This window comes from Taeniopygia guttata, chromosome 20 (genome assembly GCF_048771995.1).
Source record: "Taeniopygia guttata chromosome 20, bTaeGut7.mat, whole genome shotgun sequence".
NCBI lineage: Eukaryota > Metazoa > Chordata > Aves > Passeriformes > Estrildidae > Taeniopygia > Taeniopygia guttata.
Window position 1 is genome coordinate 6,628,488 of NC_133045.1, and position 23,460 is coordinate 6,651,947.

Consider the following 23,460-nt stretch of genomic DNA (forward strand, 5'->3'; position numbering starts at 1 on the left):
CTGATGCAGGCAAAGGCCCCTTTCTGTCCAACAGCTGTGCAAATGCTGGCTGCATTCCCTGGGCCAGCAGGGCTGGCCTGCAGCATCCTCCCAGAGCAGCACCATCCTCCCTGCCCCTCTCCACTTTTCTGCTGGGCAGGGAAATATTCACCAGGTTCAGGACTGGCTTTGTACTGGGGAGAAGCCCTGTTCTCTCAGCAGGATGAGCACTTCTAATTTATGGCGACAGAGGGAAATAATTTGATATATTCTGGTGGCTGCACTCTGCTATCAGCCCGACCCTAACTCTCGTGGAGGCTCTGTGGAGGCAGCTGACAGGAAAGGAAGACAAGGGCCCTTCCTTCCAGCACCTTTGCCCAAGCAGCAGCATCCCTGATGCCGGGCTGCTTCCTCCTCCCCAAGCCACAGCTCCTTCCCAGTGACCCTGGCTCACTCCCACTGCAGTTGCTGCCGTTCTGGGTGATTAATTCACTGTGAGTAATTTTGGAGCAGATGATCTCATTCACGTGGTTCCTGCTATTTCTCTGGCAGAGTGGAGAGAAGGGGGAGAGGAGGAGAGGAGAGGAGAGGAGAGGAGAGGAGAGGAGAGGAGAGGAGAGGAGAGGAGAGGAGAGGAGAGGAGAGGAGAGGAGAGGAGAGGAGAGGAGAGGAGAGGAGAGGAGAGGAGAGGAGAGGAGAGGAGAGGAGAGGAGAGGAGAGGAGAGGAGAGGAGAGGAGAGGAGAGGAGAGGAGAGGAGAGGAGAGGAGAGGAGAGGAGAGGAGAGGAGAGGAGAGGAGAGGAGAGGAGAGGAGAGGAGAGGAGAGGAGAGGAGAGGAGAGGAGAGGAGAGGAGAGGAGAGGAGAGGAGAGGAGAGGAGAGGAGAGGAGAGGAGAGGAGAGGAGAGGAGAGGAGAGGAGAGGAGAGGAGAGGAGAGGAGAGGAGAGGAGAGGAGAGGAGAGGAGAGGAGAGGAGAGGAGAGGAGAGGAGAGGAGAGGAGAGGAGAGGAGAGGAGAGGAGAGGAGAGGAGAGGAGAGGAGAGGAGAGGAGAGGAGAGGAGAGGAGAGGAGAGGAGAGGAGAGGAGAGGAGAGGAGAGGAGAGGAGAGGAGAGGAGAGGAGAGGAGAGGAGAGGAGAGGAGAGGAGAGGAGAGGAGAGGAGAGGAGAGGAGAGGAGAGGAGAGGAGAGGAGAGGAGAGGAGAGGAGAGGAGAGGAACATGATGTCCATGGGAGTTGTCCCTCTGTACATGCTCAGGAAGCCCAGCACCACTTTGATGACCATTTAGTGGTACAGTGCTACAGGCAGAGCAGAAGAAAATTTGCTGGCAAATTGGTTTCTCTCAATAGAGAGCAGTTTGATCATTTAGCACCATAGGAGCTCAATTATGGCTTTGTAACAAGGCCAGCATTTGGGGCAGCAAGTGGCTCCTGTGGCTGAGGAGCAGCCTGGCTTGCTGAGCTCCTGGGGGCTGGGGAGGGCCCCCAATGTTGGGTGTGTTACTGGAAGTCTGGGCCCTTGGGGACTGCCAAGTTCTTTCCCTGCCAGGGTCTGGAGAAGCTTTGTGAGGAGCTGCAGGGACTCGCTGCAGTCTCCAATTACCAGTAGGAAACCCCAGTGGATTTAGAAGCCTCCAATTGCCTGCTGACAGAGTCAGAGACATGAAAGAAATCTGTGGGCCTGTGTTTGGAGACACAGGAGCTGCACTGAGGTGGCTGTTCCAGACTGGCAGCATGGGTGATGGGAGAGCGAGGGCAGCAGCACTGCCCTGTCCTGGGATGTACCACGAGCAAACTGGAATGAACCCTATGAAATGGGATGAGATTAACAAAGCAGCTGAATTATTCTAAGCTAATAAAGTACCAAGTCCATATGGCTCCCACTATCAATACTATTAAAGAGAAAAACTCAGGGTAAATTAGGAGATTTGAAGCTAAGGATTTTCTTGTACAAAAGATGCACTGTGGGGTGAGCAGCAGTCTCCTCTCCCTGGCTACATCCAGGGACAGAGATTTGGTGCTGTTTTTCAGCCCTGGAGAAAAGAGTATATGCTCCTTTTCACTCAGTTTCTGCTGTTTTTCCCTTGGAAACCATGCTTGTTGTCTCATGGCAGTGCCAGGCTTGGAGCCATGTGGGCATCTTCCTGCCACACACATGCCCCAGCTGCCTGGAATCCATGTGCAGAATTATTTCCCATCCCCAGGAGTGGTGTGAGCCCCCATCCATTTCTGTGTTGGCCCCCTCTCACTGTCTGATGGGATCCCACTCAAAAACTTTTCGCTAAGGGAGTAGAAACCACGAGTTTGCTTCTGAATTTTGGTGCCTGAAATAAGCAGCAGTAGCCCCGTGCTGTGTTTGCCGTGGGAAGGGCTGGGCTGTATCCCTGCATGCAGAGGGGCTCAGCAGGAGGCTGCATCTAAGGGCCAGATCCAAACCACAGCATGCCAAGGACTGTTTGTCCATCCCTCAGCCTGGGAAGTGGATCCAGAGGCAAGAAGTGGCTGCAGAGCTGGGGCAGCCCCAGCCCTGAGCTGCTGCAGGGAGTGAGGCAGTGCTTAGCAGGGACATCTGTGCCATGCAGAGGGGAGTGACAGCTTGTGACATGGGGCTCACACCAGGCAGAGCAGCTCAGAATAGGGCAGCAGAGCAGCTCAGAATTGGGCAGCAGAGCAGGCAGGACACAGTGGGTACTTAGAGGCACAATATTTCCTGCCCACTGTGGTGCCTGGATGAGAAATGACATTTAAAGCACATCCTTGCTCCAAGAAGAAACCATGGCAGGGAGGGAAGGAGCTGGTTTTGCTCCATCTACGGTGCCTGGGGCAATAGATGGCTGATGTGTTTAGTTTCTGAATTACCCTGATGAGATGTATAAGCTTGTTCTTTGTTTTAATTAATGAGAAGGAAACTGTAGGAGTGCCAGGAAGTGTGAAGAGAGGGGGAGCAGAGAGGGGAGATGGGGACATTTGGAATTGAAGCATCCTATTAATATCTCTGCTGTTGAATGAAAGGTCATTAATGATCCAAAGAAAAATGAGAGTGGAGAGAAACAAGAGAACCAAATCCCTCTCTGCCTCCCATCACCCACGTTGTTAACAGAACATCTTCCAAGCCCTGCTGCAGTCCTGCTGCCCCTTGTTCTCTGCTTTTTTTCTGCTGTCTTTTATCTGCCACCCTCCCATTGGTGCTGGATGGGGTGGGAGTGTTTCAGGGAAAAGGAGAGTTGGTGCCTCAGAACACTGACACAAAGCTCCTCAAAACTGCACCCTTCTGCTGAGATCCAGAGCAATGTCTGCTGCCTTTGTCCCAGGACCTCACCTGAACACAGCAAGTCTTGATCTCAGCTGAAGGCATCGAAATACCAGCCCTGGAGTGATGTTTGACATGCAGAGGTGCTGCAACAGGCGGAAAAACTTGGTTTATTTTGCTAATTTTTTTTCTGCTCTTTTTGAGGTTTCCATGACCAGTGTGTGTTCCCAGCCCTGTGGTGAAACTGTGCTTGCCCAGGAATTGATTTGTCACGCCTGAGGTGGAAGCAAACACAGATTAAATTTAAGCTATTTGTTCAGTATCTCAGGTACGCAATTGGACATCATAGATTAGGGAAGGTGACCTCCTGTAGCACAGGGGGGGATTTACTGAGATGTTTGAGCAAATATTACACTTCCTGGCATCCAGCACAATGGAGAAAGGAGAAAAAAGTGCTGTCTGGCTGCCTCCCTGCACAAGCACCTAAACCCCAGTGATCTGTCTTCCCTCAGAGCCTCAGGCTGGAGGACCCAGGATCTCCAAATCAGGGCCAACCCTGGTTCCTCCTGCAAGAAAGAAAAGGAGAAAAGGAAAGAAAGATAAATAGAAGGAGAAGAGGGAAAATGAGCCTTTGTAGGGTCTCAACTATCTGCTAAACATGACCAGCCCAGGAGATGCAGGATTTTGTACCAGTCACCATCACCCTGAGAGCTTCATGATATTGGTACATCCAAGGCTCTTGGTACATTGAGGCTCCTGCTTGCTGCAGGGAGGCTCCCAGGGTCAGGGCTGGTCTGAGGATTGTGGCAGTGGGTGGGGAGCAGGCAGAGGAGAGGACACAGCTTTAGGGACCATGGGAAGGTTCATTTGCTCAAGAGGCCAGCAATGGGCCAGCAATTTAAAATTTAAATATGTGTGCTTAAAAAAGAAAAGAAAGGAAAGGAGCCAGCCAGGATTGGTGGTTGCACTGCAAACTGTCAGTGTCTGTTTGTGAAAAGGCTTTTGACTGACAGCAAAGTTGTCAGAAGCATCTGACGTCAGAGCTGCACAGCGAGGTGTCAAGGTATCTGAGGGCACAATTTGCCAACGGCAGCAGCAGCATCAGCTGCCTCTGGGTAGCTCTGAGCACTCCTCCTCTTCCTCCTCCTCCTCCTTTTCCTCCTGGGCTCGATTTTGGAGCAGACAAGCAGGCTGCCCCAGCACTGATGCGTCTGCTGCCTGTGGAGCTCCCAGGAGGAGGAGGAAAGGGGAGATGCTCCCTGGATGCCACATGGCTCCAGAGCTGTTGGACCCCCGAGATGAAGACATCCTGGCACAGGCAGGGCAATGCCCAGTGCCACCTCCTTCTCCCTGAGCCCTGACCTCCAAGGGCTGGACAGGCTGGGCTCAGCCTGCACCTGGAAAGGGAATGGGAAGGGGAGCTGGGATCTCACAGCAGCACAGCGCCAGAACAGGGTCTGCCTTGCACTTCCCACACCCCTCCCACTCTTCCAAACCTCACCCAGGGCTCTACCCACCCAAGTGCTCCACAGTCCCTTCTCTGGCTTCAGAAAATTCATGAATATGCCAAGCACCAGAGTGTAACACTAACCCTGGGCCTTCCCACTCTCCTTGCCTGGTTCTGTGCCACCTCCCACACGACCTGGACAAAACCAGGGCTCTACCTGAACAAACCAGGCAAACCAGATGGAGACTAAACCTGTTTCTGCATGCTTTAGCACTGAAAAAAAATGCAGTATCTCTGGCCATGGCAAGAGCAGGGCAGAGCTGGGACAGAGGGGGAGGCTGGGGTGAAGGCAGCTCATGTTTGCTCTCTTGATGTGAGGTCTTGCAAATGGAAATGATTCTCCAGGAGCATCTGTTCCTCAGGCAGGGGCTGTACCATTGCAGGCATCCTCCAGAAACATCACTGGCACATTGTGCAGATAAATAAATCAATAAAAGCAGTGGCTACAGGAAGGGATTTGGCCTTCTTGTCTTGGAAACACCTGAGTCACCCAGGATGATCACCCTGTGGTCTTGGATGGGTGGGTTTTCAGAGCCCTGAGACACCTGCTTCCTGCTGAAGTGGTTCAGCCCATCTGTTTAATGCTGTGCTAGCTGCAAAATTTGTTTCTCTGCTTTAGCTTTAAATGATGAATAGTTGCCTGAAAGATTATCCTCTGTTTATCTCTGTTCCAGTGACCCCCTTTGCTGCCTCTCCTCTCCCCTCTGCTTGGGCGTTGCAGCAGCGAAGGCAGAAGGAGCAGGAGATGTGATCATTCCCAGCCCTGAGTATCAGGCTGTTGAGCCTGGCTCTGAGCCATCTCCATTTCCAGATAAAATTTTGCCTCTTGTCCAGTTCCTGGTTTCTCCAGAACACACAGCAGGGCCTGGCACTCCTGAGACTGGAAAGGAGCACCTGAAATATGGAATAGCTGGGATGAGAAGGGTGAGGAGGAGAAGGATCCTGTGTGGGCACTGCCTGTGTCACTCCAGCACCCCAAATCCCAGCACTAAGGGCATCTCGTTGGCCCAGCTCAGATGGTTTCCTGTTTTCCCTGTGTCCAACAGAATGGTCTCTAGAGCAGGAATTTGCTAGCTTGATGAACATTTTAGATTAATTGCCTTAGAAAAATCCTTGGGTCATAACTCTCTTAGAAGGACCAAATGTTTTCTCTCTGGAATTTGGCATAGCTTGCTGCCCTGTCAATGCAGGTGTGAAACTGTTCAATATCCAAAGACAGCTGGGTCTCTGACCCTAAACTGAAGGGAGCAGCAACCCCGAGTCCCAAAGCCACCTGTGAGAGCTCCCACTTAATTTGCGTGCTCTTGAGAGCTGCAGCCTGAATTCCTCTCTATTTCCTGACAACTTAGACCAACTACTTGGGAACCAGGTTTTCATGCAAATAAATTCAGAGAGGAAATGGAGCCATTACAAAAAGGATTGAATCTTGCTGAGGAAGCTTTGTGCAAGAATAAAGTGATGAAGTGACAGAATGGATTAGTCTTTAATTTGGTTAAAGCTGTGGTGACAAATCTGCAGAAGGTCACAGTGACACTAAACAAGTGTCTTGTATTAAACCCAGCTCAAGTTTTCATGTCTTGGTAAAAGAGCTGGAGCATTTATAACTAGTAACAGGTTATTTTTGGCATCCCAACCTATTTTGTAGCTCCCAGGAGGACAAAACTGCTTCTCTTTGACTTTGCAAAGCCTGGATTTCTTTTTGTGTCGGCAGGATGCTGGGATCTGCATTTAAATTCTTCTGACACTGCCTGTCTTAACAAAAACTCCCAGGTCCAGGCAATTACTGCTCTTGCTTGCTTTGCTTGCAGTCTAGATGAGGGCTGTGTTCAAAATAACAACACAGAAGTTATGTTGAGTGAGCAGCTCTGAGGGGATTTTAAAAACATGCAGACGTGGTGTGTCTTGGGAACATGGATTAGTGGTGGTCTGGGCAGTGCTGGGTTAAACTGGGCTCAATGATTTTATAGGTCTCTTTCCACCTGAGTGATTCTATGATTCAATTAAAAGATGCCACAGCTCTAAAAAGCCTCACTCTTTAGTAGACACAGTGGTCCAAGAGGTTTTTGCCTCCTCAGAGGGCACAGGGCCACAGATATTTGTTCAAAGTCACTTGGGCATCAGCAGCAGAGGCTGCTGCCAGAGCTGGGCCATCAGTGCTTATCAGACAGGTTTCCATGACTCTCCCTCTTCCTTTGCTGTCCCTTCCTGTGCCCAGCTGCACCCACACCATGTTCCCACTCTTCCTGAGGCTGTTTGCCAGACGGGTGCCAGATCTCCAGCTCTGCGACGCACGGGGTGACATCTGCTCTGCCTTCCCTCCCGCTCCTCCCAAATGGAGATAGCCAGAAAAATATTTAAGCCAGCATACACAGAATCATCGAAATCAAAGTACTTCACAAAATTTACTGCGCTTGACTGGAATTTTGTTTTGAAACAAAACAAACAAACAAAAAATCTGGCAGAATCAAAACATCTTTTTTCAGCGTTTTCAGGAGAAAGAAAACCTTCCTGTTCTATTCTGAAAAGGCTTTTCACTGCTTAGATTGTTTCAGAAAATAGCTAAATCAAGCAGAAAGCAAATTTAAAACTCAAAGTCTCTTGGAGATGGATCCAATTTCCAGATTTTTCTCTAACTGGCAGCCAAGAGGAGCAGTGCCCCTTGAGCATCCCACAGGTGCTGGTACAGCACTGCTCTACTCTGGCTCCCTGTGTGTTCATGGAGGGGACAGGGAAGAGCAGGGATGTGACCCAGGGCAAAAACCTGGGAAAACCAGGCAAAATCAGGGAAACCCTACTATTGGTGAGGAGCTTGTCCTCCTCTCATCAATGACAAACCTCCAGAATTAAGTTGTGCACTGATGAGAGACAAAGAGGACTCAAGATGTGACAAGAGCAGATGTCCTAGAGGTGTTCAGACAGCTCCTGCCTCTGCTTGAGGAAGAACTGAGTGGATTTTCCATTGCATCACTGCACAAAACACCCACAGAATATATGTGGGGACAGGAGTGTTCACACAGTTTGAGTCCTGTGCCAGCAAGGTGAGGACAACAGAGCACCCTGCAGCCCCCCCAGCAGCCAGATGATGGGATCAGACCCTTCAGAGCTGGGGTACAGCCCACAGGCTGCACAGGTTGCTGCTGCAAAATCCATTATGGGAGAATTGGCATGGAATTTGGGGCTCTGGCTTAACCCTGGTTTTTAATTCCCCAAACATCTCATCTCTTCCTTTGTGAGTATTTCACATTTCCTTCAAATAATCATATAGGCCCCTCTAACACTGGCTGGCACTATGGAAAGCAGCCTTGTTAGGAAGTAGAGCCCCTGGCACAGGGATGTTGGGCAGATGCCTGCAGAGCCATCAGCTGGAGATGGGGAATGTGTGTACAGGGGGAGCACTTGCTCCTGTCTGTCCAGGGCTTCACATTGCATGCATTTTGCCTTGAAAAACAAAAATCAGCATCTGCTCCAATAAGTGATTTGCCCAGGGCAGCAATGCATCTGCAGGAGAAAGAGCACATCTGTGCTCAAGGTAAAAGTGGAGCAGTGTGTGGAGCTGGGATGCTGCATGGGAACACAGCACAGTCCCAATGGCCCTGAGAAACAGGACCTCTCCTGGGGTTACACACTCAGGGTACAGCTCTGCAAGAACTGACACATACGGGTTGAATTTGGCTCTTTGTTCAAGGAAAACAGAAGTGGATTCAAGCCACTGGGCCCCCCAGCACTGAGGAGTGTGTCATCAGCCTGCTAAGACCTTGGGCAGGTGCTGCTGGATAAACAAAATCCCCATCTCCTTCGGTGATGTGAATTTTAGAGACAGGAGAGAAAGAAACTAACAAGGTGTTTACAAAATAAAAAAAAAAACCAAAACTAAACTAAACTAAACCTGGACCTCCAGGGAAGGGATTGTGCTGTCCCCCCAGTCCATCAGGGATCCAACCAGGAGCTGGAACAATCTGTGCTGATGCATTATGAGCAGTGAATCCCTCCTGCCCATAATTTTACATCCCCAACAGTTTTACTGATATAAACTAAAAGCAATCTCAGACCTTGTAAGACAAGGTAGTTATCTCTACAGCCAGCCAGCAGCAGATTTATTGACCTCTAAGATGCATTCAAACCATATTTGCTTTTCTATGACAAGTGTCCTGTGTTATTGAAGCAGTTTTTCAGCAGTCCTGAATCACTGCTGCAACTCCATTTTGTCAGAGGCAAACTGAAGATGTTTTCCACTAGAGTCAAGGCAACTCAGCACAATATCTTTGTGAAATGGGGGACATCAAACCATTAATGATAAGAATTGAAGTTTAAAAAGGGCAGATTTTCAGGCAATGATGATAAACACTTCAATAGCTGAACTCTAAAGTGAGGCGTATTTTTGGCAGCAAAAGCAAAATATGGTAAACTGTTTTACAGTACTTTTACTAAGTATTTGAATGAGTAGGACTAATATTTTGAAGATTGGAAGCAATCTGAATGAACTTGAAAAATTTTCCTTGTGAAAAGTGTGAAACGCAGCCTGAATTGCATTAGGAATCCTGGCAACCAGGCCCTCAAACAGACTGAAAAAAAGGGGAATGATTTGATGAGACTGCAAATGTAAAAAAGAGTTGAAATTAAATGTGAAGAGGGGAATAAAAACAAGACAGATGAGATAAGAAATGGAGTGATATATTCCAGTACTTGGGGTGAAATATAGTGTCTGTAAAAACATGAAAACATTATCTGGATTTTCACTGGTACTACCAGTGTATCTTTATAGGCAGATGATAAGAAATATAATAACTCTGAGAGCACTAAAACAATCAATGTAAAAATATATTTCCAAGACATGCTTGTAGTGAATTTCATAGTGTGCTGCTTTAATTTTAAGCTTTCAGAAGATACACATTCTGCCCAGTACAGAATCCCCTACATTTCCTTCTATAGTTTTCTATACTTAGAGATTTAAGAGAGGAATTACAACACTTGAAGGAGCAGTCTGTTGATTGCATATATAGATAAAGCATTTTGAAAGGTAGAGCACTTTTTTTGGGGACTGTCAGAAGACAGAACAGAGTTGTGAAGCTAAATGTGAGCTTGCTGGTGATAACTACAACAGGTCATTAAGATCTCTGTTTATTTTCAAGCAGATGCAATGTTTTAGGGTATTATGATCAAACATGTGTTATCACTTGGTTGATCAGCACTGGCCTTGCTTTCAGTTTGTAGCTCCACAGTTTGAGTCACAGCTTTGAACTATTTGTCTTGTGTAGTGTTCTATAGACAATCTGTTAGGGGCTTCTTATGTAACATAATTCCTCTCAAGTTCAGCAAAAAATGCTGCATCGTGAAGAATGTACATAATGTATAACAAATTTAGCCCCTCTGCTAACTGCAGACGAGTGAATTTCCTTTCATTTGGGGACAGAGTATTGCAGCCTGGAGGAAGGAGGGAGGGAAAAGGCAAGGCAAAACTAGAAAAAGGGTTAAAGCAGTTTCTGTGGCAGAGCCATAAACATGGAAACACATTTCACCAAACTCTTGTTAGCATTTGAGATGAAGAAAAGGCATTTTCTCCCTTCTCCATTGGCTTCTAGTGCCTTGCCCAGCACTGTGGACACAAAAACCCTTTAGGCTGAGACCACCCCAGGCCAGGGGCAGGTACAAGATGGAAACACATCTGAAATACCTTCAGGTGCTTGCAGGGATTTGTCCCCACAAGATCCAGTTGTGCTGCACCTGTATCACCCCATTCCATAAATCTGCCAATGTCCATCCAATCCTGGAGCAAATCCATTTGTTACCACTTTTACAGGTACTAAAGCCCATCTGTAGGAAGCCTCACAAAGGATTATTTCTATCCTCTTCTTATTAGAGACTCAGCAGACTCATTTAAAAGAGCTATTTCCCAAACTGGTTGGCTCCCAGGCTGAGGACTGTGTGCAAAGGGGCTGTAGTCCAAAAGCCACTGACTTCAGCAGCATCCATGGCCCTGGCAGGCCTCTCCTGCAGCGGAGCAGAAGTGCTGAGATGAGGCAGGTGGCAGCGAGGAACATTTTGTCCACATGATTATATGTTCTGGCAACTGAAGGATCCAAATACTAACATTAAAATTAAATTAAATTAGCATTCATTGGGCTGCTGAGAGGTCTCTGCTCTAAGGGACGTTTATGGCAAAGATTGCAGCAAAACCAGGAGGTTGGGGGCAGTTCTCTGCCTCTGCTCTGGTGAGGCCCCTCCTGCAGGGCTCCATCCAGCTCTGGGGACCACAGAGCTCATGTGCCCTCATTTCCTGGGTTTCCCCAGTGAAGCTCTGAGCTGGTTTAGTGCTGGAGGGACTGTCCAGGGCATGGGCAGATCTCTGCTATGGAATGCTTCCCAGAGTGCCTGGGAGGTGTTCAGCTCTGAGACTTCTGAAAGCCAGATGTATCGGTAGCTCACAAATGCATTCTTAGCTAAAAACCTAAATTCACAAACTCAGAAGACCAGAAAGATGAAATGTCTGTGATGTTATGATTCTATTTTCTGTACTCCTTCCAAGAAACGCTGTAGTTGCACAGGTAGAAGAGCTTCCCAGTCTTGGCACTGAACACTGTTGCTACAACAGTATTTAAATATTTCCTCTCCTTTCCTCTGTGCCTGTGTGAGTACACAGGGGAATTGGATAGAGACACAGCCCTTCGAGTGTCAGTGAGAGAAGCAAGCCTGAGTCTCTCTAAGCCTGGCCTGGGATGGCTGCCATTCTATTAATATGTAATTTGGCTGGGTAGCTCTGAGCCATCTTCATTCTCCAGCCATCATTACTTTGCTTGGTTATCATTCAAACATTTCTATGTGCTAGTTTGCTTGGAGGGAAGAGATTGGACATTTAGAGTGGATGAGTCTATATTTTTGGAATTGGAGCTAAATTACCCACCAGTTGAAGCATCATTGTGTTTTACAATAATTGCTGATTAAAATCCAAATGCACTAAATTCCACCTGTCATTCCCAGCTTTGCCTCTGATGTGACAACACCAACACCACGAGCTGATACAAATGAAAGGACCGAAGGAAATGGTTTGTCTGCAGAATTCCATCCTTTTATTCTGCCACAATCTGCCAAACTCCTCTCCCAAACCCTTGGGATATTTGCCACAAAATGTCAGCTCTGCTGGATGCTTCATAGAATGAAACCCCCGTGGTTCAGATTTCCAAAGCAGCCTCTGTGCTTTTACAGCCATGCAGGACAGGCACCCACCTGTCTGAGCTGCACCCCCCTCAGGTGTGGTCAGCCAGCCAGGAGCTTTAAAACACTGATGCTCATGACTATTGATGGAGTTTTCAGATGGTCTTCCCTCTTTTTGGAGGTGCTAGATGGGCTGTTAGTGTACATGAGCTCCTACTGAGTGTCTCTTTTCCTCCCAGCCACAGGATGTGCCCAAGTCCATTTTTTCAGATCTCTTGAACTTGCCTCTGGCTGCAAAACTTTTCTACACTGGCTAAACTCCCCAGTCCTTTCCTTCTCCTCTTGTGCCTCCCACACTTCTGCATTTTTGGCCTCCTTCTTGCTTTTGATCTCCATTCCCTTTTGCCCAGATCTCAAGCTTTTCCTCGCTGTGCCTAGCCATTTCCCATCCTGGGGAGCTGGGGACTAGCACAGGCCCTGGGGAGATGGTTTGTTTATTATAAATCAGGGAAGTAGATAAACAAGTACTTGCTCTTAACAGCACTTTCTACATGCAGGTGCTTCCTCTTCCCTTTCGCATGTGAGTGAATATTGCAACAGAATGTGTCTGCAAATCACTGCTACCCTGCGCTCCATCAGTCTGGGTCTGCATTTTAGTCATCAGAAGAGAATCAGCCTGATTTAATATCCTTTTATTCATCTTGGCTGGCTGAGCCAAAAAAAAAAAAAAAAGCCTGACCCAAACCTCAGCATTGAGGACACAGTGGAGCAGATGGTCTGCTGAGTGTCCAGCCCATCCAAACTCCCACAGTCAGGGTTGGAAGTCACTGAATGGGCTGAACCTGTGCAGTTTTAGTAGATACCAATGGTGAGAACAGAGGCAGCACGTGCTGTGAAACCTTGAGTTCTCTTGACTCAGGAAAACCCTGGCTAGACAAATGTGAGAAGAAGCAGGGTAGCAAGGGACCAAGGCTGACGGCTCAGCCTCTCATTGCTCATCCTCTGGGCTCGGTCTCACTAGTCATTTAGCACCTTTGTGGGCTTGTTTTTGATAGCTAGAGAGGGTGTGAGAGAGATGTGACTAAAACAACAGGATCTCTGCTTTTACATGGGGTGTCAGGTTGAAGCTCTGCACAGGTAGCAGCCTGGCTTGCTCTTTAGGGCACTATGTGGTTCAGCTGTGCACAAACCAGAGCACTCCTGGCTTGCCTGGATTCCAGCCAACAAAGGATGTTGTAAAAACCTGTCTGGCTTATAATTTCATTTTGCTAATGTTAAACATTGCTTCTATTAGTGAAAAGCAGAAGGTAGTTTTGAGATTATGGCAGGAAATCTACAGTCAGTTCCTAGCTCCAACAGAGATTTTCCTTATATAGGGTTGGGCAAGCCAACCAAAACTCACATGATTTATACCCTGAACTTATATTAAAAAAATTATACTTTCTTCTGTTCTTTGTCTTGGCTTCTTGGACAATGAGCACTTGAGGAAAAGAAAGACTTTCACCCTGTATTTATACTTTGCCTGGTTCTTTGAGGTATCAGCCTGCAGTATTCCATCTACACAAATAGCAGGAAAGAATAAATAAATTAAAATGTATATTGTTATGTGAGTGCACAACAACCAAGCCCAGTGAAGCTGTGGTACTTGGTGTGTTGGGCATGTGAGCCAGTACCTCTGAGCATCACCCTGGCCTGATGCCATGCCATGGCACCACAGGCCCTTCTCTGGTGTTTAGTCCCTGGTTCTGTGTATCCATGTTCAGCACATCTCACCTCCTGCCCATCGCTGCACACCCCCAGCCAGGTAATAATTAGCATTGACTCCATGCTTCTCAGAAGGCTGATCAATCACTTTATTACACTATACTTATTAAAAAACCCATCGCCTGGCAGACAGTCACCACACAGGTGGACCCAGCTGGTCCTTCAATCCAAACACCATCACCACTGGCTAATTAAGAAACCACCCTTTGGTAAACAAATCTCCATAACACATTCCACATATTCCAAACAACAGGTGCAGCAAGTGGAGATAAGAATTTTTTCTCATTCTTTTCTCTGATCTTCCCACAGCCTTCTCCAGGACAATGCCTGGGAAAGTTGTGTGTTGCTTTCTGCGGCCAGGGAACTGCTGCCATACCAGCCTGCCCAGAAAGGCCAAGAGGAACTTCTAAGTGGAATCAATTAGAGCCCTGAAGAGCAGGGATGGTCAAGTCTGCATTTGTTTTTGGGTGCTGGGGAACATAGTGTGCTGCCAACCATGAGCTGCCTGGCTCCAGCATCAGCTTTGCTCAGGGCAGGGAAGGGGTAGCACGAGACAGGGAGGAGCCCAACCCTCCTCACCCTTAGGAATGCTGTATTTACTCTGAGCAGATTTATGTATGAGATGTGTTTTCACTAGCAGGCTTGTTTCTCTGCTGCATTTGAGCTCCCAGCATGTGGACTATTTTTTGAGCAAGCAGTGGGCAGAGAGAGCAGAAAGAGCAAACATACACAAATCAGAGAGTTTGGTTTTATTTTCAAACAGGCATACACAGAACCATAGGGAGTACAAGATGGAGAGGGCAGCATATCCTCTTGCTCCAGTATAAAAATGAACTTCCTAGGCTGACCCAGACACCTAAGAGTAAAGGCAAAAATATAAGCTATGTGACTAGTGGGTAGAGAAAGAGCCAGCAGGAAAAATCTATCAGAGCTTTCCATGGTTCAATCAGTCAGAGCCTGCTTCACTGAGGAAACAATCAATTAACCACTTCCACTAGGGCAGCCACAGACGTGCTGTTCTGGAGGTAGTAAATCTTTGAGTTTATTTGTTCTCGGCTGCACTCTCAGCTTATTTACAACATCACAGAAATCTTCCTCCCTGTTTATCCTCACTTCTGCAAGTCCCTCCCAAGGAGCTTTCTGTCCATGTTGATCAATGAAGAGAACTCTTAGAGATTAACAATTTCCAGCTTCATTGCAAATCCCTATTTCCCTTAAACAGGCAGCCAAAACAAACAGTTTCCTCCAGGCATACGGAGGGCATTACGCCTTTAACTGTCCATCCGATTTCCAGCTGTCAATGCATTTTGTCTCACTTTAGGGCAGATGGTTTTGGTTTAGGATGTTTTGGCCCAACCAGTACTCAAAGAGCCCTGCAGGACATATATTTGTCCTGGCCCTGAGGAGCAAAATGTAGCAGTCAAATGAGAAGCAGATGAGACCAAAGCTAAGGGATGGTGTTTAAAGCATCCAGCCCATGCCACTCTGTGGCAGATGGGAGCAGGGAAGGACTTGAACATGGCTGGTCCCACAGATATAGTAAAGCAGGAGGTGTAAGACAGCCTGGGGAAAAAAAATGCACAAAAGGAGCATTTAGAGAGTGTGACCAAGTGGTGCTGGGTTGTGCAGGTGCAAGGGTTCAGACTGTGTCTCTGGAGGAAGCTGGCAGATGGATGAGCATGGAGAAAGGTACACAGAGGTGGGTGGGGATGATGATGGTCCTCCTCAGCACCTCAAAAGGAGGTCTCAAAGCACTAAAAGCAGAAGGGTTTTCAGTCCTAGTATGCTGGTGAAGAAAACAGTATTGGAGACAGAGACTCACTCTCCAAAGACCTGTGTCTACCATCACTGTGCTTTCAAGATGTAGGGAAATGAGCAATTTAGATGGCCACAACATAAAGCTGAGATAAAACTTCTATGCCTCATTTCAATTTTTTATTGCAGTCTTTAGATGAAAAAAAAAAGCAATTGTCAGCACTTTTAGATAACTTCTGTGCCTGGCAGCCTGGAAGCAAATTTTGATTCACAGATGCCTATTGCTCCTCTGATCAAATGTGCTGGCAGGACTGGTAGACAGGAGCTGTCTTAACAGTTTTAATGCACCTAAATTTGTGCCTGTATCTCCTGTTAATGCCTTGATTGGTGCTATTGAAATATCTTCTTAAGCATATGGTAATACATTCCTCACTGATTCCCCTGCCTTTCAAAACTCAGACCTGGAGATATCATTGTCTGTAATAAGTTCATTCTGTTCCTTCTGCTTTACTGCCTGCCCAGCCTAGCTTTGATGAAGTAATTCATATATCTCACTAACTCCAGAGCAGGTTTTGATTATTTTTTGAATTAAATAACATATTTTCTTTTAGGAAGTCCTGCAAACTCATCTTGCCATCTGATATTCATATGACCTCTGCCATTCTGGATGCACTACCAGTAATGACAAACCTGGATCTCAGGGCTGAGCGAGCTAGTTGGCCATAACTGCCCCAAAAACTTCCCTTTTGGCCTCACATTTACCCTCTCTGTCAGGAGCTCCATTTAACCTCCAAGCCTGGGGGGCTTCTAGTTCTTGCCTGAGATGTAGGTGAGACTGTCTCAGACCTGTTCCTGAACTGATGTTTGGCTTTCCATGGACGACTTTGGAGCTGTTGTGTTGATAGGGGCCACTGCCATCACCTCCTGCTCTAGCTCCCATGGCAGGGGACTGTGTCTGGTCACAGGGATGTCCCTGACCTGTGCACAGGCTGCTCCTGGCACCCCTTCCCTGGGAGCAGCCCTGCTCTTGCTCCTTCTTGGCACTGGCAGCCATAAATACAGTACAGCTCTGGTAGGGCTTTCAGTAGATAGAAACTTTTAATGGATTGATGTATTAACTGTTTGAGAATGGAGAATACAGGATATTTAGCCACACTTTTCCTAAGGGAGATATTGGACTCTTAACATGCATTTTTGGATTAGCACAAGTAGGCCTGTCATTTCAGTGGGATGACATTTAGTCATCAGGACCGGGGGGGACAGACCAAGCACAGGGAACATTTTCCTTTGTTCCCTGAGGGAACAGCAACCACATCATTAGTGCAAAACACTCTGTCTCATACCATCCCAAGGTTTTGTGGCACTGAATAAATAAGGCTATCCTGTGTTTCCTTCCCCAAAGCAGGACTGGGAGATGCTGTGATGTCTCTGTCATAGGCAGCACCTGTGGACAGCTGGCAGTCTTGAGCCACTAATTCTCCACAAAGCTTGTTGGAAAAAAAGAGACTTGGGGAAGGATTTAAAATTTGCTCATTTCACAGAGCACAGTATATTGTACCCCACGGTGTGCTGCAGAATGGGCTTAATGCTGGCACCAGCCTTCCTATTTAATGTAACACACCAAGGAAAACCTCCCGGTTTATGCGCTTTCTGCCTGGGAGCTTGAATACATCCAAATAGTGGCTTTTGTATATTGGGAAGGGTTTTCTGTGTGTCTAGAGGTACTCGGGAGAAGGCTGGGAGCCGGGCTGACACCGGTGTCACTTACATCCCCTCTCTCTCGGAAGAAAGCTTCCAGGTTCTACTCCTGAAAGCTTCAAGGTTGTTTTCTGCCGTTGCACTCCGCGAAATCAAAGCCAAGACCACGCTCTTCCTCCTGCATCCCCTGCTGGGTCAAATTCACTTTCTCAGATCAATTCGCAAGCAAACCTACACCTGCGTTATCCCGACGCTCGGGGCGCGAAGGATCTTTTGCGGCGCGGGGAAGGCGAGAACACAGCCGGGGCTGACCGGGGCGGGGGCAGCGCGGGGCTGGGACCGCGGCGGGCGGGGGCAGCGCGGAGCCGGGGCCGCCCGGGGCAGGGCCGGGGGCCGGGCAGCGCGGAGCCGGGGCCGGGCAGCGCGGGGCAGGGCTCGGAGCAGGGCTCGGGGTCGGGGCCGGGGCCGGGGCCGGGGTCGGGGCCGGGGCCGGGGCTGGGGGCCGGGGTCGGGCCCGCGGCGGGCGGGTCAGCGCTGCCGTGGCCGCTCCGCACCGCCCCCGGGCCGCGATTGGCGGCGGCGCGATCGGCGGGGCGGGGCGGGCGGCGCGCAGGGCCGGGCGGCAGCAGCAGGTGGCTGCGCTCCGCGCCGCTCCGCGCTCCCGCCCGCCTCGCCTCTCCTCTCCCCGCCGCCTCAGCGCGGCCCCGCCGCCGCCAAGACGCCGCGGGCCGTGCTCCGAGTGAAGAATGGGGCGGCCAAGCTCGCCAAGCCGCCCGCGGCCGCGGGCGAGACCCCCGGCGGCGCCCCCGGAGCCGGGCTCTTCATGGAGCGGTCGCAGAGCCGCCTCAGCCTGTCCGCCTCCTTCGAGGCCCTGGCCATCTACTTCCCCTGCATGAACAGCTTCGACGAGGAGGACGCGGGTACGGGGAGCCGGGGGCGGTGGTTCCCAGGTGGCGGGTCCGTGCGGTGTGGGCAGGCGAGGGGAGTGCGGCGTGTCAGCGCCATCCCCGGCCCGCCGAGGGTTCGGCTGTGCGAGGGGTGCTGGGGAGCGCTGCCAAAGCCATCAAAGCCATCAAAGCCGTGCGTGTGCCCGTGGAGGGTAAAACCGGAGCGTGTTCCAGCGGTGCAACACGCTCCGGCTGCTGAGCGATGGGAAACACGGGTTGTTTGCAAATAGCTCCTCTGTGTGAATGAAGGGCAGCGCTCACGGAGAAGGCGTCCATTCTGCCGGATGGTGTGTCCACTCTGATTTATACACCATCGGCTCTCGGGCTGATTGTTCCCAGGGATTCTTAGCGCCGTACACCATGCTGCTTTTGGAGACAGGAATAATGGGATTCCGTTTAAATGAGGGCAGAGTAAATCCTAAAACAAAAGCCTTTCAGAATGGATGCAGTGATTTTTTTTTTTTGCCGGCATCAGAAAGACCTTTCTGGCCTCAGACAGTTGCCGGTAGTCATAAAATGAGACCGAGCTTAAAAAAGAGGGCCATTGGTAGGGAAAAGTAGGAAAAGCATTGGGTTGAACGGGTGAGGAAGGGTGGTGGGTGCTGGGGAAGATGCTGGGAGTAGAGGGCAGCACAGCCGCTGCGTGGGTAGGGAGGAAGGGTGTGCGCGGGAGTGGATGGAGAGCCCTCTGTCCATTCCCGGTGGTTCCCCGGTAATTGAGGGGTGTTTTTCCCAGTGCACACTGTACCCCTGTGAGTCTTGTGAGTGGCAAATAATAAAAGTTGGTGACTGAGGCGTATTTTAACATGACTGTCATGGTTGCATCCCTCAAAATGCCGGCATGCTCCTTTGTCTAGTGGCTCATCCCAAGATGTGCAGATGCCAGCAGGAATACATCAGCCCGCCAGCTGCTACACCTGTAAGGATGTTGTTTTTAAAGGAGTTGACGTAAGAATCAATTCATCATCTGTGTGATTAACCTAGACTTGTCATCAGCATCATGCAGGGATAGCAGGCAGAGGATTGTCTCCTCCAACAGATGTAGTTTTTAAAATTTTTGTCTAAAATTTTTGCTGATGATTTATTTGCACTTCAGATTTGGCTGGAATGCCGAAGAGCATTCAAGACAATAACGGGAGCTTTGGGAAGTCTCAGTGCTGTTGGTTTGGGAATGATTGATAGTGAGAAATGCTCAAGTATGAGAGCCCAACACAATGCCTGGGACAGCATTTCATTCCCTAGTGTCCAACCCCTCCTGCCCTGAGCAAGGTGATGGTTTAGGTGAATGCTTCCTCTTCCAGCACTTAAAAAAACGCTTTTGCACTGAATTGTATTTATTCACACTTAGTGAATGCTCATGCATGAATGTTAATAAGCTGCTCTTAATACAACACAAGCACTTGTCTCTGAATTAAATAAATCTCTAATTAAGACCTCATTCTCCAGCAGCTTATGAGCAGATCTTGCCTGTGTGAGTTGTCTCGTTAGTGAAGCTGCTCAGGGTGGATTCAGTGCGATGGGGATGTTGCAGTGTTGCTCCTGTATTTCTTGCCTGTGAGTGTGTGTTCAGACATGCATGAGCAACCAGCCAGGGGAAACGTGTGCTGCTCTCTATTTTTGGTGTTAAAACTACAAGTGTATAATTTTCTCAAAGAAATAGATTTCATGAAAGAGAAATTATAAGAGAAATGCTGAAATTGTGCCAGATAAGATTATATATTATTCATGCCCATGCACACTTCTGAAATAGTGAGAGATTCTGACCAGTTTGGGTTGCAGCATGATTTCTGTCAAAAAAAATAGATCTCGATAGCTCATTCAGGGAGATGAATACTGCACTTGGCACGATGTTCTCTATAGGAGGAAGCAGAAAAAAGATGAAATTGATCTCAGGGGCATTGACAAAGTAAACAATCCTATTTCAAACAGACGTATCATCCATTTTGTCTGAAGCTGAGAACCACATCTTTAAGAGAATAGCTGTCCTACAGAAAAAGGAGAAGAGATGATAAATGGCCAGGCTTAAAGGAAATACGATGTTTTCTGAAAGAGGAAAATAGCCTAATGATCACTTAAATCTACAAATAGAAAAATTCTTGAGATGTTTCATTTAAGTTACTATGGATGGGTTATGTCAAAGAGCCTAAAAGGAAATTTTCAGATGTGCTGAGAGCCGTGGCTGCATTTGGGTAGTGGTAACAATACCTCTGGCTTCCAGTATTTCCCCCTTTTAGTCTGGAAAAATGACTCTGCTTTTGAAAAATACAGAATATACTTTTACTTACACAATATTTCCTTTTCTGCCGTGACTCTTTTTTTCTTCTTTGCTGTCTACCTTGTGGACATAAGGAGAGAAGACTCTCCTCATCTTCCACAATTCCTTTGCCTGGTACACCTGCAGTGTATCTGGATGGGGTTCTGAGCAGTGAACTGGGTGCAGATGATCTCTTCATACACAGAAACAGGCAGCCAGTGGAGGTGGGAAAGCAACAGGGCTTGGAGCAGGAGATGGGATCGTATCTGAGTGCTTCCAGAGCATGAGGGTGATGGAGTTTCAGATATGTCATGTCCATGTGTCTCTCCAAAGAGGCAGGTATAGATTTCAGGGTTCTCATATCCTTTTCATTCCTCAGCTGCGTCTACAAAGAAGATGCTCTGAGCAAATGTGGAGCTTTTTTTGCCAGGAAGTTGCAGTGGGGCTTTGAAATAGCCAAAACTCACTCAGCAGATCAAGGACTCGGGGTTAATAACTCTTTTGATCTCAGCATGGTAATGTTGCTGGCCTTCCTGCTGGCTGAATGCCACTGTCTTTGCTCCACTGAGGTCCCCAGCAATGTCAGTGAAGTTTAAGGATTTTTAAACTGCAGTTATTATCAGAATAATTGTTGGTTTAACCTATGCAAATGTCTATCCTACATTTCAGTTATGGAGTAGTAGAGTAAGAAGAGGTAAAAGTCAGTCATGCACTCTTTGTGGGCACATTTCTAGAATGCCTGTTTCTGACACAAATCTTCTGAACACAAATCTGAGCTGTTCTGAGGATCTGCCATACGTTTGGTCTTGGCTGGAATCAGCTGTTTGGAATGTTGATATTCCTGTGGGAACATGTCAGAAGGAACCAAACCTCTGAGGACTGAACTGCCAAGTGGCAAGTGCGTGTGGCTTAAGAGCAGGATCCGTGATGACTGTGGGCACCTGCCTTGTAGGCAGCTTGTGGTACACCTGGGTGCAGCTCCTAATGAAAGCTGAGGGAGCGGGGTGTATGACATCCCTTTTTGACTGATGGCCTTAGCACAACCCTCCCCAGTTCAGGATGAAGGTCATCTTTAAAGCTTAAGGCTCATGGTGTGGAGGAGAACCATCTTGCTCCTTGTGTGGAGCATGAAGTTTGGAAACCTGGGTAAAGCAGAACAGAAAGTAAGGATTTTGTAGAGAGTACCAAAAACCGACTTAGAGCTCTACATGCAGAACAAGCAAGCTTTGAGCAGGAGAAAGGAGGTGGTTTGAGTAGCTGGGACAGTTGATGTAGCAGTGGTGAACCCACTGGGAGTTGGGAAGTCAGAAGCAGTGCTCCGCTGTGAAGGGGTGAGAACTTCCAGATGAGGATGCCATGTACTACAAAGGACAAGAGGTACACCTAAAGAAAGACAGGTAGGTAAATCTAAAAACCACTGGAAGGGATGGGGTTACATTTCTTGTGCCTAAACTGCAGGACACAGCAGTGCTTCTCCCTGGGTCTGGGTGTGTGCTCCAGTTGTGCTGTGGCCCAACTGGGTGAGACACTGCAGTGCACCAGCTCCTTTCATCCTACATCCTGGTTTTCTTGGGAAGGATGCCTGCTGCCACTGGCAGAAGGCATCTGTAGCATGCCCTGACAGGGATGCAGATTTGGATGTGTGGAACTGTAGCCATGGGTCACACTGCAAATGCAGCTACCCTGGAATCCAGATCCAGCTTGAGCATCTACACAGGGTTCCTTACATGCACACATGTGAAGAGCAGGGCTGCTCTGGTCAGGAGGCAGGGGAAGGTACAGAGCAGCTGTGAGGGACTGGTAAATGTCCCCTGCCTGGTCAGGACCTCAACAGAGGGACTGTCCAGCTTGGCAGACCCCTGTCCTGGCTGCAAGACAGGAGAATCAAAGCATTTCTCAGCCAGCTGGAACCAAGTGTCTGGCAGAGAGAAAATGGTTTCCAAAGTCAAAATGTCTCCTAGATACTGACAGTAAGCCTTCCTTGTGTCAGCTGCTCATTCAGAAAAGAGTTGAATTAGAGATAAAATTGAGCCCAGGCTGCTGCTTTCACACATTATAAAGTACTGGCAGAGGCACTGTGTTACGATCAATTGCTTTCAAGAGAAAGTATGTGAAATACTAATTAATTGGATTGATAAAAAACATTTAAACTATTGGGGTGTTAGAAGGGGCTGTGGACATTTAGGTTAGTTTAGGATATTCTTTTGTTTGGGTTTTATCTATTGAACTTCCTTATATTTTTAAACATTGACCTTCTCTATAATTTCAAACATTAAGCGTTAGAAAGCTATTAAATAGAGGGAGCCCCTATGAGTGTTTTCACGTTGCCATGGATATTTCTAAGTTGCAGCACTGTATTGGGGTGCATATGGTTTAAAAGAAAATTATGATTCAACACTTAACTAGTCCATTTTTACATTTTTAAAAAAAATATAGCCTAAGTGCGTTAGGTCCTTTTTGTGCTTACTTTGGCTTTGCTTCATCCAAAGTTAATTTTTGGAGCTCCGTAAGCCTCTAACCAGTTTTGTTAGTTGTTTGTAAGGTAGGTAACCACGCTCATGTGGCAGACATATAGGGAACAGGGGAAATTATTCATCCATGTGGAATGTCACCTGTTTTTTTAATCTGTCTTTTATGAATGAAAGGATAGTTTATCCCTGTAACCCTGCAAAGATAGCCCCTAGAGCTCATCTGGCCATGCATTACGCCAGGGGTGCCAGCTACCTTGGTTGGTGCAGGAGGCGGCAAAATCCAGGGCTTTTCCCTCTTCTTGCACAGTAAGGAGTGTATCTTTGGCTGTAGGTTATCCTAGTGATTGTAAAACATGCCTCTCTCCCTGCTGGGCACGTTCTAACTCTAGGTAAACATGTTTGTTTCATAAATTAATTAAGTTGAAATAAAAAATGAGAACAGTTCTGAATGAGCTGCTGTCACATCAGTCATCAGTCAGAGGAAAGTGTATGAAAGGGACCAGCAGCCTGGAAGAAGAGGCTGCTGATAAGACCTACAGAGGCTGGTGATCCCAGACCCGGTTATGAGTTAATCCAGATCCTAAATACAGCCACTGATTCTTACACCATGGGTGCACCTGGTCAGGCAGAGCCGAGCAGTCCTTGCTGTCCCTTGCCTGCCCTGTGCACTGGAGGCAGCTTTCTGCTCTCAG

General features: G+C 48.1%; 2 protein-coding genes across 2 annotated transcripts in view; one reads left to right on the forward strand and one right to left on the reverse strand.

Annotated features, from left to right (window-relative positions):
- Nucleotides 1-23,460, reverse strand: part of YWHAB (tyrosine 3-monooxygenase/tryptophan 5-monooxygenase activation protein beta) — a 290,680-nt gene that overhangs the window by 31,441 nt on the left and 235,779 nt on the right. The window lies entirely within an intron of this gene.
- Nucleotides 17,678-23,460, forward strand: part of RIMS4 (regulating synaptic membrane exocytosis 4) — a 55,729-nt gene continuing 49,946 nt past the window's right edge. Inside the window, exon 1 of the mRNA XM_030288820.4 lies at nt 17,678-18,016. Within this exon, the coding sequence (XP_030144680.1) occupies nt 17,920-18,016 (97 nt within the window). The 5' untranslated portion in view covers nt 17,678-17,919. The remainder of the gene's footprint in view (nt 18,017-23,460) is intronic.